General features: G+C 37.8%; 1 protein-coding gene across 1 annotated transcript in view; it reads right to left on the bottom strand.

The window, feature by feature from the left end:
- Positions 1-17,940, bottom strand: part of ABHD12 (abhydrolase domain containing 12, lysophospholipase) — a 41,819-nt gene that overhangs the window by 14,160 nt on the left and 9,719 nt on the right. Inside the window, exons 2-6 of the mRNA XM_083350683.1 lie at positions 14,601-14,725; positions 13,112-13,217; positions 2,278-2,397; positions 628-658; positions 171-216 (exon numbers count right to left, since the gene is read on the bottom strand). Coding sequence (XP_083206809.1) covers positions 171-216; positions 628-658; positions 2,278-2,397; positions 13,112-13,217; positions 14,601-14,725 — 428 coding nt within the window. The remainder of the gene's footprint in view (positions 1-170; positions 217-627; positions 659-2,277; positions 2,398-13,111; positions 13,218-14,600; positions 14,726-17,940) is intronic.

Raw genomic sequence — 17,940 nt, 5'->3', positions numbered from 1 at the left:
GCACCACAATTTAGGGTAGTAATAAAACACACAAACTCCTGCAAACGATGTGGTTAATGAAATTCAAGAAATAGCCAATAGGTTGGTTAAAACTAAACAGCCAGCCATATTTGGAAACAAAAGGATAAACAATGCAGTCTAAGAACAAAAATGTAGTCTAACAATCTTACCTCTATAATCAAATGTGACTACATGGTAACCAAGAAAACTTAAAACCTGTAAGGGAAGATAAGCAACTCCAAATAAATTAAAGAAACACTTTTAAAATAATATTCACTATACACTAAAAAATTCCTTCACTTTGACATGGCAATATACAGATTTTATTTTATGCGGTTTTCATTTTTAATGGAAAGTGGCAACTATTCAAGATGCAATATTTCACTGTGTTGTGGAAGGTAACAAATCATAAAAGGCTTACAATATGACTGACACTGATGGGTAATGCACAGTTTTGTGTACCTTCTTCTTATATTTCTAACTCTTATTTATTTCACCTTATCAGAGAATAAGGCATATAAATTAACTAAATGTAAACTATAGACGACCACTACAGGTTCATGCTGCTTTTAATAGCAATGCATAACAGTATTTAGAACATATAAGTAACACCACCACAATTCCTACCTTGTAAAGTTCCACACGATGATCCCCTCCTCTGTTAAGAAATGTTGGGAAAATAAAGTTAAAATCAATATAAAACATTGTGTTACATAATTTTCTAATGTCAGCATAAATATGAGCTGGCTTTTAATGAAAAAACTGTTAGAAATAATTCAAGAGCCGATGATTTCAATAAACCCTTACTTAAGACCATAGTCTTAGTTACTTGCTATGGCAGAAGCACTGTTAACTGGAATTTACATGATAATTCTATTCATGTCATTCAGAAGTCAGCCACTTCCTCAGAAATCAAAGTTTGAATTGCAGCTATTGAGCTAAATTGTGTCCAACTGTAATTACAATGCTTCACTCATATAGCCAGCTAAGATTCTTTATATTCTTGCATTTGGAATGGCCTTCAAGGTCTCCAGACTTGTACTGTAAATCTGTAAGTGGATCTCAAATATATAAAACATATACAGAGACCAATGAATATTTTTGAGCTAGAAGACCTCTGCAAGGAAGTTTAAAAAAAACCAAGAATAGAAGGTCTTTTAGCTGGCTATAAGAAACTTAAAAGCTATTACTTATGCCAAAGAAGATGTTACTAAGTACTGACTGGAAGAGTGAATATACTTTCTACATCTATCATATTCAATGTTTCCTTACTTGGAATCTGTAAACAACTGCACATTAACAATAAATTCCATTCAAATTTGTGGAACAATCCACCATGTTAGCTGTCAATGTCAGCCTGCTGTCCCTTGCTCTAACAGAACCCAAGCCGGAAAGGTACATTAAAAGCTGCATACAAGTAAGGAAAGTTGCCTCACTCAAGAGGAGCGGTTTACAAAGGCAGAAAATCATTTTATATACAGTTCAAACATATTGGGTTTGGAATGAGTTCTTTCATTTGATACATCTCTGATGCAGCAAGCATGCTCAGTAACTAATATGTAGCAAGTAACATTGCATAGCATCCCATAATATTCTTGGTATGATCTTGTTAATGCTCATCTTCACATTCAGGAAAACTGTTTCTCACATTATGAGTTTGCAGGTAACTAAAGTTCAGGTTAGTGCCCTTCACGGGTTTAAATCAGTTCTCTTATCAGGTTGCATATAGCTTTTTTGTTCCTCCAAGAATTAGAAACATTAATCAACGGAACTCCTAGTTACTGAAAACATTAATGAAAGAGGCCCTGCTCGGCTGCTGCCATCAACCATGTTGTCTAATCTTGGGATCTAAACTGTGGTACAATGCCATGGAATCATATCTGATGAAAAGACAGTAAGAGAAATGTATTGAAAAATTAACTACAGTAAACAAGACATAGGCTGGCTTCAGCAAGAGCATTACTAATTCTATACCAAACTGTTGTTAGAAAGAAGAGCATTTCTTCCTTTTTCCCCTTCACATTTTAAAATGAATCAGACAAGTGAAATGCCAGTTTTTCCCTCATAGATGCGGCAAAATAAAAGTCCTTTAATAAAAGCCTTTCTACTCTGCAGTTCACATCTGAATTTGATTTGATTTCAATATTCACACACACACACACACACACACACACACGTGTGTGTGTGTGTATTGTGGTACTTGCCCTGCCTAATGAAGAATGAGCCCTGAATAGATTTAAATTATGAGCATTAGTTACATTTCTGTGTTTTGCTTACCTAGTCCCTGCATTTCCGTGCAAATAAAGGATTACAGGGTTATTGGAACCCAAAATATCCTCATACCACAGTTGGTCCTTCCCTTGAGCAGCTTTCCATAAAACTGTGGGAACAGTGTGCCTAAAAAAATGGTAACAAGAATTTTATTGTTTCCTTGCATATTTTCGTCCTATCTTAATAACTTCCCTGCTTCAGAAGCCTATAAGAAATATGCAGTAAATTATATACAGTGTCTAGAATTAGTATACAAACCATCAGCAATGGATTGTGTGCTGAATTCCTTCCAGAATTTCTAGTGTTTTAATTTAGTTGTTCTCAATTGGGAACCATAGGATATTTCAAGGGAGCTATAAGTAAAAAACATATAATGAGGCGGCACAGAAATTATATAGTAATACAGATGTTGTTGTTGTTAGCTGCGAAGTCGTGTCTGACCCATCGCGACCCCATGGACAACGTTCCTCCAGGCCTTCCTGTCCTCTACCATCTTCTGGAGTCCATTTAAGCTCACACCTACTGCTTCAGTGACTCCATCCAGCCACCTCATTCTCTGTCGTCCCCTTCTTCTATTGCCCTCGATCTTTCCCAGCATTAGGCTCTTCTCCAGTGAGTCCTTCCTTCTCATTAGGTGGCCAAAGTATTTGAGTTTTAGCTTCAGGATCTGGCCTTCTAAAGAGCAGTCAGGGTTGATCTCCTCTAGGACTGACCGGTTTGATCGCCTTGCAGTCCAAGGGACTCGCAGGAGTCTTCTCCAGCACCATAGCTCAAAGGCCTCAATTCTTTGGCGCTCGGCCTTTCTTATGGTCCAACTTTCACTGCCATACACTGCAAGTGGGAAGACCATAGCCTTGACTATACGCACTTTTGTTGATAGAGTAATACAGATACTGTCTTGTTGAAGCCAGATTCCCAGTGTCCCAGTTAAAAGCTAAGAAGTTTGATCAGCAAATTGCTGAAGCGTATTTACCAGATAACACAACAATACTTATGGCTTATGTAAGATGTTTGTCACTGACAAGTTCAGAGAAGAAACACTTTTCACATGAAAACTTAAAACAGTTATTAAAACAATTTTTGAAGAAGAATTATTTCAATAAGAATGATACCCCTTTTGACAATATTATAGCTTCCATGACAGTTACATAGAAAATTTTCCGCATTTTTGAAATATGTGGTGCCAGAAATATTTTGTTTTCACTGCATAATAAACCACCACCATTTGATTTCAAAATATTTGGAAGGGCTGAATATTCTGGCCTGGACAGTGATCCTTTTGCAATAGATACTGCTGACATTGATGTTACATTGCATGAACTGCTCATCAAAGTACAGAGCAATATAGAAGTTTAATATGAAAGGCAGTTAACTGCATAAATTAAATTATGTCAAAATTGTTTATTTCAACAGCCTTGCAATGGGAGTGATTTAAATACTTTTTATTGCATACAGAAATCATTATCGAAAAGTAACTGCATTTTACATTTTGATCCTCTGTGGGAATGGTTGTGGCATTTTTCAATAGTAAATCAAAAAAGAGATCACTTTTACTAAATTCAACGTTTTACTTTTCTCTGATTTTTTGAAAAGCTTTCTTTGTTAAAGAAGCAATTGCAGGGGAAAAATTGTGACCTTTTATCATGGAAAGAGAAGATTAAGAGATTTCTTGGAAAACTGAAATTATACACACACAATATTGGACATCAGGAATTTTCTGACACTCATATAGATGGGTCATTTAAGTAGCTGCATAATGATATGGAAATTTGTTTCTATGATCTTGTGTATATGGTAATTGTGGCCTGGATAGTAGATCCATTTGCAATGAAAACTGCTGTTGACAATATATTGCAAGAATTGCTCATCAAACTAAAGAATAAAACAGAAGCCCACGCAAGTTTTAAATAAGATAATCATTATTTACAGCAAATTTCCAAAATGTTTCCATAACTTTGGGAGAAAACTGTTTTTATGGCATTTTCCACATCATACTCAGTAAAATCAGGTAAGTTATCTGTTCACACAAATGCGCAACTGCCTGGACATATGAACAGAGATGGATTTTTATTTCATGGTAGAAATAAATATAAAAACAAAACAAACAAGCAAACATTATCCTTAAAAATGCTTATATTGAACAGCCTCATAACTTTTCCATGTAGAAAAAGGCATGTTAGCTTTCTGTAGCAAAAATTCAAAGTCCAGTTTGATTTCATGCAATTATATATTTTTATATCACAGGAAATACTCTAGCTTACACTCTGGCACCATCCTGCAGTTTTTGTTCATTGATTACAGGTAGTCCTCAACTTATGACCAATCATTTAGCAACTATTTCAAGTTACAGTGGCAATGAAAAAAAATGACTTGAAATTGATTCTTGCACTTAGACTGTCACAGTGTCCCTGCCATCACCTGATGTAATGGTATGCACAGATAACCTTGAGGAAAGGGGAGAGGAGATGCTGCCTAGGAAAGAAAGAAATTTAGGAAGGACCCACCCTAACGGGTCTAGTGGTTAAAAGTGGCAGGTGGGAAGTTTGTACTTTCAGACTTGCAAGGTTAATGTAACCTTACAATAAAGTAGAGTTAGCTCATCTAGTCATGTTTCCTATCTGGTTTACCCAGGGAGGCCGACACGTGATTACCATTTACGACCTTCCCAGCTGGCTTCTGACAAGCAAAATCAATGTGGAAGCCAGCAGGGATGGTTGCAAGTAGAGAACTACCTATATTCTTCTACATATATCTGTGTCTGTATATATAGATGAGTGAGTCTTTCCCAACAGTCTTCTCATGAAAAGTATTTGTTACCTTTCATATATTCTGAAATGTTTCTTACCTTTGCTCCTAACACTAAAGTTTGGTGCTTGTTTTTCCCCAACATGCACAGGACCAATGTGACAAAATAATTGTCACAGTAATTCCAGTTAATTAAGGCAATTGTGTAAGTAATTTATTAAATCAACAGAGCCAATTAGGGCCAGCTTTGTGCAGTATAAATCTCATATAGTTCCTTTCTTATACTATCCTGCCGATTTCCTTCCATCCATCATTAATTTATAATTTATAACCCTGTTGAGAAGTTAGAACAATTAACCAGTGGAACAACCTACCTCCAGAAACTGCGAATGCTCCAACACTGCAAGTTTTTAAGAAGAGACTGGACAGCCTGACCACCAAGGTCCCTTCCAACTTTGTTGTTGTTGTTGTTGTTTCTAAAGCTCTAGATCTTCTCAAATCCAGTCAGTGTTCATTACTGGGCAACCATAGTTACTAAAGCAACATGCTCATTTTTCCATGAGCTACCATCTATATTTTAATTTTATAAAAGGTAAAGGTAAAGGTTCCCCCGCACATGCGTGCTAGTCGTTTCCAACTCTAGGGGCCGGTGCTCATCTCCATTTCAAAGACGAAGAGCCAGCGCTTGTCCGAGGATGTCTCCGTGGTCATGTGGCCGGCATGACTAGACACCAAAGGCGCACGGGACGCTGTTACCTTCCCACCGTAGTGGTCCCGATTTTTCTACTTGCATTTTTACGTGCTTTTGAACTGCTAGGTTGGCAGAAGCTGGGATGAGTAACAGGCACTCACTCTGTTACGCGGCACTTGGGATTTGACCTGCCAAACTTCCGACCTTCTGATCGACAAGCTCAGCGTCCTAACCCACTGAGCCACCGCGTCTTTTTAATTTTATACTAAATAACTTAATTAGCTGTGACCAAAGCTGCCATCTATGCATATTGCTGATATCTGAACAACATTTGAAAGTAAATAGGATGCATACACAGTACATTAGAAACCTATTTAGTTTACACCAGTATAACTAATTCAGTTTTCTTTTGGAAAAAGAGTGCAGTCTAACAAACAAGGATGAGAACAATTCTCAGCAAACTTCTGCTTCCTTACCTGCCATACTTAGGAAAATAGGTGACTGATATTCTGTATTTTCTACCCTATTTAATTATATTAATTATGCATAATTAATATAATTAAATAGGGTAGAAAATACAGAATATGTATTTTAAAATGAAAATTATGGTTCAGAATAAGTTATGTGTATAGCCAATAGCACAGATACATGAAGATGAATGCCAAAGATTTAGCAAGGGAGCAGCAGTTCAATATAAATTTCAAAATAACCTTTGAAATTAAAGAATTTGGAGACACTGCTTTATTATATTTTATTTCCAGCCCCTATTTTCAAGCCTTAATATTATTCCAAGCAAAACTATTTATATTCCAAACACTTAAAAAGATCAATAAAGAAAAAAAATATGTGTACTGAGAACTAACTGTCTAACTTGTTTTATATGCAATTCATAAATTCAAAATCAGTATGGATGGTAACCTTGCTTTCCATGGGGATATATCCTGTCTTCCAACCCTTGCCTCTGCATGTCTACTGGGATCCTGTTAATTATCAGCCTTCTTCCTACCAAGCTGATGCAATTAGCAATTTGCAAGTTATTTCTTTAACACTGAAGTTCCTTAGTATTTCATCAAACTGGCTCTTATTTCTACAAGTTGAAAACAAAGGAATATTAAACAACAATTTTGATACTTTTAAAGTAGTGGTTAGACAGGGTAGGCCTTACTTTCGGGGAAACACAGTGGGTAGAGACATGAAGGTGGGGCAGGGAGTAAAATAGAGAACAATGCAATTTTGGATATCTGTAAACACTACCTACCATGAGCACCACATGAGTCATTTTAGGACAAAGGTATCCCATTCCAGTTCTACAACAATCTTACAATATTCAAAAGACAATGGGGTAGATTTAATGATGATGATGATATAACAATAACGACAACAATAATAATCATAATCATAATAAAAGTTGGACCTTGCAGGTCATCTAGTCCAACTCCCTGCTCAGGCAGGAAACCCTGTACCATTTCAGACAAATGGCTGTCCAGTCTCTTCTTAAAAGCTTCCAGTGTTGGAGCATTCATAGCTTCTGGAGGCAGGTTGTTCCACTGATTAATTGTTCTAACTGTCAGGAAATTTCTCCTTAGTTCTAGGTTGCTTCTCTCTTTGGTTAGTTTCTACTCATTGCTTCTTGTCCTGCCTTCAGGTGCTTTGGAGAATAGCTTGACTACCTCTTCTTTGTGGCAGCCCCTGAGATATTGGAATACTGCTATCATGTCCCCCCTCGTCCTTCTCTTCATTAGACTAGACATACCCAATTCCAGCAACTGTTCCTTATGTGTTTTAGCCTCCAGTCCCCTGATCATCTTTGTTGCTCTTCTCTGTACTCTTTCTAGAGTCTCAACATCTTTTTTACATCGTGGTGACCAAAACTGGATGTAGTATTCCAAGTGTGTCCTTACCAAGGCATTGTAAAGTTGTATTAACACTTCACGTGATCTCAATTCTATCCCTCTGTTAATGCAGCCTAGCACTGTGTTGGCTTTTTTGGCAGCTGCAGCACACTGCTGGCTCATATTTAAGTGACTGTCCACTAGGACTCCAAGATCCCTCTCACAGTTGCTACTATCGAGCAAGGTACCACCATTTAGACATAACTGCTGTAAGAGAGGATTCTCATGCTGACAATGCGGTAAGTAACCATTATGTACACAAAACCTAAGAGCTTGGTATTCTCCCTGTTATGCTAAAAGTGCAAGAAGAAGAAAGCCAGAAATTAATGGCTCCAAATGGTTCCACATCTAAAAGCAAATTATTTGCCACAATTCTTGTATTATCATTTCAACCTTTTTAAAAAAATAAATCTTATTAATTCAAAACTTAAAGAGATTTTTGTTCCTTTGCTGTGCTTTTCCAGTCTGGACTGTTGTTAAAGAAATCTGAAAAGTGGTTAGATACATATAAACTAAAAAGGAAATTGCAAATCACTTTTGAAACTCATTTTACTTCTACTAATAGAGTGCTGAATTGGCATTATGAGTTGCTACTCAGTTCTACATGATACTTAGACTTGCAGAAATTGCCTAAGAGCATAAAAACAGTGCCAAAGGCCACTTAACCCAGTAGTCCATGCAAAATGATTAGCAAGTGCTCTCCAACAACTAATCCAGAGAAACATACTACCACAAAAACTAGAATCAATTAAATAAAACCTGAATATTCATGTTATTTTTAAATCTCCTTTTAAAACTCCTCAAATCTTGAACTAGCAACTTCAGTTTATTATGGGAGGAAAGGCATTTTTTAAAAAATTTTCCTCAATTTCAAATTCTTAATCTTCATTGAAGGAAACTGATCTAGCTGTTAAGAAAGGTAAATACTTTTTCTCACTATCTACAAAAAATAGAAGGACCCTGATCTAGCTGTTAAGAAAGGAAAATACTTTTTCTGACTATCTAAAAAAAAAATTTCATATATTTTTATCATGCCATTCCATCTTCTTACTTACCTTTTTTCTAAGATAAGAAGCCTGATAAAATTTCCTCATGAGGGCCCCTGAGCATTTTGTTTGCTTATGTAGAGTGGAGCATCAGTGTGCACTTGCCTGTCATTGTTCTTTTAGACTATATTGTTCAAGAGTTGTAAAAATTAGATATAACAATCCTAGTTTTTCTTTAAATTTCAAGAGTCTCAGCTCATTGTTCATCACAATTATTATTTTTTTATTTTTAATCCCATTTATATCCCGCCCTTCTCCGAAGACTCAGGGCGGCTTACGATTTAAAGCACAAATCAATGTCCTTAGCAGTAGCCTTCATTCTATGTATATGCCTGCTTATTAGGGCTTTCGCCCCCCCCCCCCATTATAGCTTTCTCGTTAGAAAGAACATACTTAATTATGGCAACGGTTTGGATATTTTATATCATATCATTAACTTTTATTTTATTGTTTGTATTTTTATAGTCATACTTAAACAAACTGGTGGTTCTACTATTGTTTTTACTGTCCTTTGATTCATTTCTTTGAGCAGTATAAAATCATGACAAAGTTATTTAGTGAAAAAGTCCAGATTGAATCTCTCAAACATAACAATTAAAAAAAAATACTATAGGAAAAGCAAAATTGACATATTTATTTAACTGTGATAGCATTGAAAAAATGAAATAACTACAGAAGAATAAAACTGCTTTACAAGAAAAAAATAAAATAAGGACGTGGAGACAAGAAAAATAAAAATATGAATTCAAACAGATGAAAGGGAACGAAGAAAAACTAGGCCAGTTGGGAGGACAGAATTGAGTATCCTTCCAAAGGTAGAATTTCATCCTAATTAAGAGCACCGTAAGCCACAATGTTTGGTTGCAAGTGCAATTTATTGAGACGATTCTTGTTATCAGTGGAAAAGTTCAAGACTCGCTATCCAGTTTTCATTCTGCTACCTAATAATCAGTTTCATCTGACAGAACTTGACAATTCTGCATCATGATGCAAAAATATTTGTTAGTCCATATGATTACCCGAGACTAAAAATTGGGATTAGAATTGCTAACAAAGATATCAAAGGGGTGCTGGCTTCTACCTTTTAGAATTAGCCATCAATAGTAAAGTAACAATTAGTAAAGAAACATTTATTTATTTATTTATTATTGGGACTTATATGCCGCCCTATCTTCCGAAGGACTCAGGGCGGCTAACAACAGTAACATATAATAAATACAGAAGTTAAGATAAAAAATTAAAATCAAAGGCCTCTGTACAATAAATTAAAATTAAAATTAAAATAAATTAAAAGTTAGAGTTAAAAATTAAAAACATAATTAAAATCCCTGTCAATCCAGGTCAGCCAGGTGGAAAAGGAGTGTTTTGAGGTCGCGGCGAAAGGACCGGAGATCTTGGGTCATCCGAAGCTCAGGGGGGAGCTGGTTCCACAGGGCTGGCGCTCCCACAGAGAAGGCCCTCCCCCTTGGGGTTGCCAGCCGACATTGTTTAGCCGATGGTACCCTGAGGAGGCCTTCTCTGTGTGAGCGTATTGGGCGATGGGAATTCGTTCCTGGCAGCAGATGATCCTGCAAGTATCCCGGTCCTAAGCCATGTAGGGCTTTAAAGGTAAGTACCAGCACCTTAAATCTCACCCGGAGGGCAACCGGTAACCAATGCAGCTCACACAGGAGGGGTGTAATATGGGAGTATCGGGGTGCTCCCATCACTACCCGTGCAGCCGCATTCTGCACCAGCTGAAGCCTCTGGGTGGTCTTTAAGGGCAGCCCCATGTAGAGAGCATTGCAGTAATCTATACGGGAGGTAACGAGTGCGTGGGTGACTGTGCGTAGGGCATCTCGGTCCAGGAAGGGGTGTAACTGGCGTACCAGGCGAATCTGGGCAAATGCCCCCCTAGCCATGACTCCAATATGATCTTCAAAACTGAGTCATGAATCCAGGAGGATGCCCAGATTGCGTGCTCTATCAACGGGAGGTAACATCTCTCCTCCTATAACCAAAGATGGAATCTCTTGGACTAAACAAGATGCCGGTACGTAAAGCCACTCAGTCTTGGCCGGGTTGAGCCGGAGCCTGTTCTTTCCCATCCAAATCTGTACTGCTTCCAGGCAACGGGACATCACAGCGAGGGCATCACTGTGTTGGTTCGGGGTGGAGATGAAAAGCTGGGTATCATCCGCATATTGATGATACCTTACCCCGAAGCCATGGATGATCTCTCCCAGTGGCTTCATATAGATGTTGAACAGGAGAGGCGAGAGTACCGACCCCTGAGGCACCCCACAACTAAGGGGCCTAGGGGTTCACCTCTGCCCCCCTGCCAACACCGTCTGCGAACGGCCTGAGAGGTAGGAGGAGAACCACCACAGAACGATGCCTCCCACTCCCAACCCCTCAAGACGACGCAGCAAGATACCGTGGTTGATGGTATCAAAAGCCGCTGAGAGATCTAATAGGACCAGGACAGAGGAATAACCCCTATCTCGGGCCCACCAGAGATCATTCACCAGCGCGACCAATGCCGTCTTCGTGCTGTACCCGGGCCTGAAACCCGATTGGTACGGATCCAGATATTCAGTTTCCTCCAGAACCAAAGGGAGCTGCTGTGCCACCACGCTCTCAACGACCTTCGCAAGAAAGCGAAGGTTGGAGACAGGACGGAAGTTATTTAAAATAGCTGGGTCCAATGTAGGTTTCTTAAGGAGGGGCCTTACCACCGCCTCTTTCAAGGCGGCAGGGAAGTACCCTTCACTTAGTGAGGCATTGATAACTGCTAGGATCCAGCTTCGTGTAACCTCCCGAGAGGCATAGACCAGCCAGGAGGGACACGGGTCCAATAAACACGTGGTGGCACTTAATTTCCCCATGATCCTGTCCACTTCATCCGGAGTCACAGGATCAAACTCTTCCCAAATGTTCTCGGCCAAACTCATCGTTTTCCTCTCGTCAGATACTGCCCAGTCAGAGTCCAGAACAGCCTGAATCTGAGCAATTTTGTCCACCAGATATTTACTAAATTCCTCAGCTCGTCCTCGTAAGGGGTCCTCTCCCGTCCCTTGATTTAAAAGGGAGCGGACCACCCTAAACAGGGAGGCCGGGCGGTTATCTGCGGACGCAATGAGGGTGGTGAAGTAAGCGCACTTCGCCACCTCCATTGCCACAAGATAAGATCTAGAAAGGATCTTAACTGTGTTCGGTCAGACTCGGACCGCCTGGTTCTCCAAATGCTCTCTAGGCCCCTTCTCCGGCGTTTCATCTCCCGCAGGTCCTTGGAGAACCAAGGAGCGAGTCGGGACCTGCGCCGGGTCAGAGGCCGCAAAGGCACAACGCGGTCGAGAGCCTCTGAGGCAGCCTGTTGCCAGGCATTAACTAAGGACTCGACCGGGCTGTGGGAGAGGGAGGTAGGAATCATTCCAAGCGCCATCTGGAACTTATCTGGGTCCATCAGGCGCCTGGGGTGGAACCATCTGGTCTGTTCCGCCTCCTGACAGCGGGGGGTGACGTGACGGAGGCCCAACCGCAGGAGATAATGGTCTGTCCAAGAAAGGGGTTGAGATGTTGGAGTAACCCCTCCCAGACCATGCTACAAACTAGCACTATCGCATGCAAACCTTGGAAAAGATATTCAAATGATGTGTCTGTATCCACAAAAAATCACAATTGTGCAAGTCTTATTATGCTCTGATATGCTATAGAAGTTGGACTTTGAAGAGGCAGAATAGGAAGAATATTGACACTTTTGAACTTTGGTGTTAGAGAAGACTCCTGTAAATATCAGTAACAGCCAAGAAAATAAACAAATGGGTTCTCAAATAAATCAACCCAGAAGGTTTTCTCACTTGAGGCACACATGATCCTATTTTGGAACATTATGCAAAGTGCTAGCTCTCTGGAGGAGGCCCTGATTCTGGGAAAGATAGAAGGAAAAAGAAAAAAGAGAACAATCAACAGCAAGGCGAATAGACTCAGTTACAAGGGTAATGAGTGCATCATTTGGAAGATCTAAAAGACCATATTAGAGACATATCATGATGGAGAAAATCTATCTTTGTGGTCAATAAAAACTGAAAGCAAGTTGATGGCACATAATCAATCAAAGATCTGGGATACCTTCTATACAAAAAGAAAGGCAATGATGAAACCTGAAAACTACATCTGAAAATATATCTGAAACTAAGCAGTGATTCATGTCATCCTCGAGGTTGTTTACCTTTTTCTTCCTTGTTCCCACGTTTTGTTCTCAGAGACTAAAGTCACATGCTAAACCAATCCCACACCATTTATATTAAAACTGCATTCTTCTTGACTCGAGTCCAAAGCACAACTTTCAGCATAATACTGCACACAACTGCAATGTACATTGCATTATTTGATTTCTCCCCCCCTAAATTCACAAAAAAACAAAGCTTTTGTTCTAATTATAAAAGGACATCAATGTATAATGAGAAGAATAAAGTATTCCTTACCAAACTCCAATAGTTACATCTTCCTCTGGCTGCAGATAGAAGTTACTGGTATGGTTTAAGCCTTGATCCTGGGGTCTTTTCAAATCAATGAAATAGGGCACTCTTACTGGAATAGAAGGATAGCATTCCTTTTACATTTTGTTTACCTTATTGAAGTAATCATTTCTGTAATTAAAACTAGCAACCATAAGCTTGTACAATAATACTTCTGGGTCATATACATCCTAAAGCATAATTTAATTTGCTATAAATTACTAGACATGTTTAAATGTCAACAAGGAGGGGAGGATTCTTTAAAAATTATTTCCATTAGTCAGAGATACAGAAAAATTTAAAAACTCTTCTGGCACCTTAAAGACTAACAAATATATAATAGCTTAGGTCTGCATGAATTGCAATGCATTTCATCAGAGGCATGTAAATATATACACAGCCATTTGGGAGGAAGAGCATGAACAGTAAAGAGAGAGGCCAGAAAGAAATGAATGGTATTTTTTATATGTCATTTCCCTCTGACATCATTGCTCATTATTTCCAAATATACTCCCAAACATGAGTTTGCACGTTATATTCTCAGGATAATGTACAAAGTCTCCAATGAAGATATTAGGCTATATTAAATGTTTGTATCTTTAAGGTATGATAACACTCTTTGCTGTTTTTTCTCACTATTCATCTGGGAAAAGATTAGAATTAACCTTCTTTGGTGTGTAATTTGTTTTCCAACTTCTATTGCCATATTCCCAAACATACTTATTAAATCATAATTGTTAACTGTCAATACACTCTACTGTTTGTCCTAGTTCCAACAGTCAATTATAGATTGTATCTTTAAAACTAATTTAGGAAATCGTAGAATTAAATTTGTAAGGCACAGTTTCAGCTTATTGAGTAATGCTGGTTTTCTATCCCATCTTTATAAAACATTTGCAAAGTCAGCAGCAAATTCTACATAATATGCAGACATGATAATTAGAATAGCCACACCAAGCATAGCAAAGATGGTATTTTTGAGGAGTGCTGAAAGGAAACAATTGCTTTTTCACTGTCTGGTATTAGAACATTCTCTGCAGATGCCAACAGTAACAAAATTGCAAGCAGCAGTATCAAGCCTCTCCTCCATCAGCACTTCACAAAGAAATAATGAAATATAATCAGATGCTGACAAATTGTGATCTCATATGCTTTAAATCTGTGACACAAGATTTAATATATGCAGGAACAATTGAAAAAAGTCAAATGCGACTTCAAATCAAATATAAACATACTAGATTTTCTACCAACAAAAAAATATAATTATTATAGCCAAGGAACTTGATGGCAGCAGTTTCCAAGATTCTTGCAAGGTACTGACATTGACTTTTAAGTAATTAAATAGAAATCAGTCTTTAAAGAAAGGGTAGGCTGATAAGGTATGAGCACCTATTAATCTTGAATTAAAATATTAGCATAGAGTCAAGATAAATATTAAATGAAGCATTATTCTTACCAAAATTTAGGAAGACAAGCTTTGCCTGAATAGCTGGACAAATTTTAACTAGAAATGGAATCGCTATATATATTCCCAACAACCAGACCACTACCTTCCGCAATCGAACCCACATTCCATGTCTCCTGTAAAAAAGGGTAGGAGAGGAAATGTAAGTTTATTTTACTTACAAAATTCTTGTGAATTCTTGTGAACACATTTTGCTATAGGCTTAAGAGAACCATGGTGGATGATAATCACTACCAAAATGTAGGCCATTTATTTGCGGATATAGTCTCAATTATTAAATAATCACAGTAATAGCTTCCTGTTTTCAATAAAGGTAGTCTCCTCCGCATCAAGTCCAACTCATAAATTCATTTATATAGAATTTTTTTACAATAACATGGATGTATTTTTGCAAAGATTTACAAACTGCTACATTATCATTTACCGTATTTTTTGGACCGTAAGACGCACTTTTCCCCTCCCAAAAGTGGGTGGAAAAACGAGGTGCGTCTTATGGTCTGAAGGTAAGCGCAGTCCATCAGCTCCATTGGAGAGACGTGATTGAATGAAGACATGGAATTCTCCGCCCCGCTCCTGTGATTGGTCGGCAGGGGAGGAAATACGGACGTGCTTGCCATGCCTTCTGACTGCCTCCCCCTCCCTGCGCGCGCACATTTTCTTTCTTTCATCTCGCTGCTAAAGAAAGTTTTTGCTAAACTAAACCTCATAGGCAAAGCCGTGAGGAGTTGTCCCTGCAGGTTTCTCTGCAAAGTTTATTGGAAGTGATTTCCCATTTGCAAGATAATACTGCTAATTGTTTGAAATTACTTCGGCATCTTAGAAAACTTATTCAGGGAAAAGAAACTACCGGTACCTACCTTTCTTTCTTTCTATCTATCTTTTTTCCTCCCTCCCTCCCTCCTTTCTTTCTTCCTTCCTTCTCTTCCTTCCTTCTCTCTTCCTTCCTTCCTTCTCCCTTCATTCCTTCCTTTTCTCTCTCTCTTCCTTGCTCCCTCCATCCTCCCTCCTTTCTTTCTTCCTTCCTTCCTTCCTTCTTTCTCTCTCTCTCCTTTTTCTCTTTTTTTTCTTTCTTTTTCTTTCTTTCTTTCTTTCTTTCTTTCCTCTTTCTTCCTTCCTCCCTCCCTCCTTCCTTCCTTCTCTCTCTCTCTCTCTCTCTCCCCTCCTTTCCTCCTAGTATACCGGTACTATCTGGTTCAGAATATTTTTTTTTCTTGTTTTCCTGCTCTGAAAACTGGGTGCGTCTTATGGTCAGGTGCGTCTTATGGTCCGAAAAATACGGTATATACAAATCAACATTTGACATTCTGCTTTGTAAAGTAACATGAAGAAGTCCTGTCCTCTGCATTTAGGAAATATACAAAATTGCACTTTGACTAATAAGGAGTCCCAAAGGAAGAGACAGAGGAGAAGGACAATATTAATATCAACACAACATTTACAACGATTCCCTCAATCTAATGCTTAAAAATACCTAGAATTAATTTTCTCAAAGTTTTTTTAAAAAAGACTGGAATAATGTAACAAAAATAGAAGGATCTCTTATCCAAATAAAGTATCTGATACTGTATGTTTTCTCTTACCATTACTATGGTTAATAATGCTGAAAATTAATATGATAAAATTCATATAACTAAAGAGGGAAGATGTCATATAAAATGTTAGAAATATGATAATAAACAAGAAGCTAATATCTAAATACCCAAACTGCCATTCAGGAAGATTCCACCAACATCATTACCCCTGCTCCTTTGACATGCAGTTTGCAATACAATATTGCAACTACTTTATAATTAACTTCCTGCTGCAATAAGTAAGAAAAATAAGATCCAAAACTGTTTTTCTCATTTGGAAGTAATTACTTTCCTTTTTTTGGCTACAAATTATAATTGTGGAAAGGTGTTATCAGTGTTGAATTGACCCTCAGTAGAATGCCATTAATTCTCAGAACTCTTCTAGAACTTTTAAGAAAGGAATACTTTATTAGTCCGTTAATGCTTTGATAAACATCCTAAACTAGAATCTACAATAGTAAAGTTCAAATCTTGCTACTGTAATATCCTTGTCCCACAGTAATCCTGTATGACAGAGGTTCTTAAGCTTTGTTGTGCCCTGGCAAAGAGCTTTCCCTGGGAAAAGAGTTCTGTGGAGAACATGGCAGCTTTTTTGCCTCAGTTTGGTAGCAGGATTCTGGGCAATAGTAATGAAGTACCGAGGGTGGAGGATGGTATTCCTGTTTCTGCATTTTGAGCAGAGAAAGCATTCCACTTCATAGCTTGCTTATCTCCTGGCCCCATTGCAGGGGGTTTATCAAGAGAGACTGCTGCCTGCTAAAAGGAGAACTACATTCTTACAAAGTAAACAAGTATATGCATGACAGTCTAAAGAATGATTTATTATTTGCTTATTAAAAGCACATAATAAAACTCTAATTAACATACCTTGCTAATAACTGGAAGCAATGTGAAATTTATACACTATTACTACTGTAGGGAAGCATCTATTCCAAATATAACTATTGTAGATTTCATATCTATAGCTATCAACTACCACCCCTACACTGTTTTGCTTACAAAAGAAACTTCAGTCACATATCCTATTTAGTTTCATAATAAATAAACATGGATATTGGAATTAAACTGATTTTCTCTGAGAAAAAAAAACAATTCCTTTTCTGGTGAGGTAGCACATGTTGGACAATTTTCGTAATTTGGTAAAATTACATTCTTCAACATTTTTCAGATTTGTCTGAATTAGAGCAGAAAAGTCAATTTCACTGATAAATTATCAAAATTTGAAACTGTTCTTTTTACAGCAGCCAAAATAAATACATAAAGAAATCAAGAAGAAAACATGAAGATATATTCACAACCATATGATTATACAACCATATGATTATCACAGCAACGTTATTGTTCATGTGTTTCATAGATAAGACCTTGTGTTACTAATCAGCATTTGTAGACAATTCTGCTTTGTTTTGAGTTACTGCAAACTCACTTTGGGATAAAGTTTCATTAGGAACTGCCTTTGCTAAATTAAAACTTATTTTTATCTTAGTCCCTGCCTAACTAGTAGAGTGAGATTCAACTAAAAACAGTTTTTATTTCAAAGTTTCCCCCTAAATAATCAGAACAATTTCTCCTTTTCAAACAGATCATGGATATTCTTGTACTGTAAATGTAACTCTTATTTCTAAACACATACTCTGGAAGATGTCCAAACTGTACTTTTGTTATTACTGTATAGCTGTCATTTTAAAAAAAGATTGAGTAAGCAGAATTTAAAATTATTCAGTATTTTTGCTTTATAAAATCATTATCCTTCCTTAGAA

Source organism: Vipera ursinii (genome assembly GCF_947247035.1).
Source record: "Vipera ursinii genome assembly, chromosome: 1".
Classification (NCBI taxonomy): domain Eukaryota; kingdom Metazoa; phylum Chordata; class Lepidosauria; order Squamata; family Viperidae; genus Vipera; species Vipera ursinii.
Note: the sequence above shows the minus strand (reverse complement) of the source record. Positions and strands in the feature narration are given on the sequence as shown.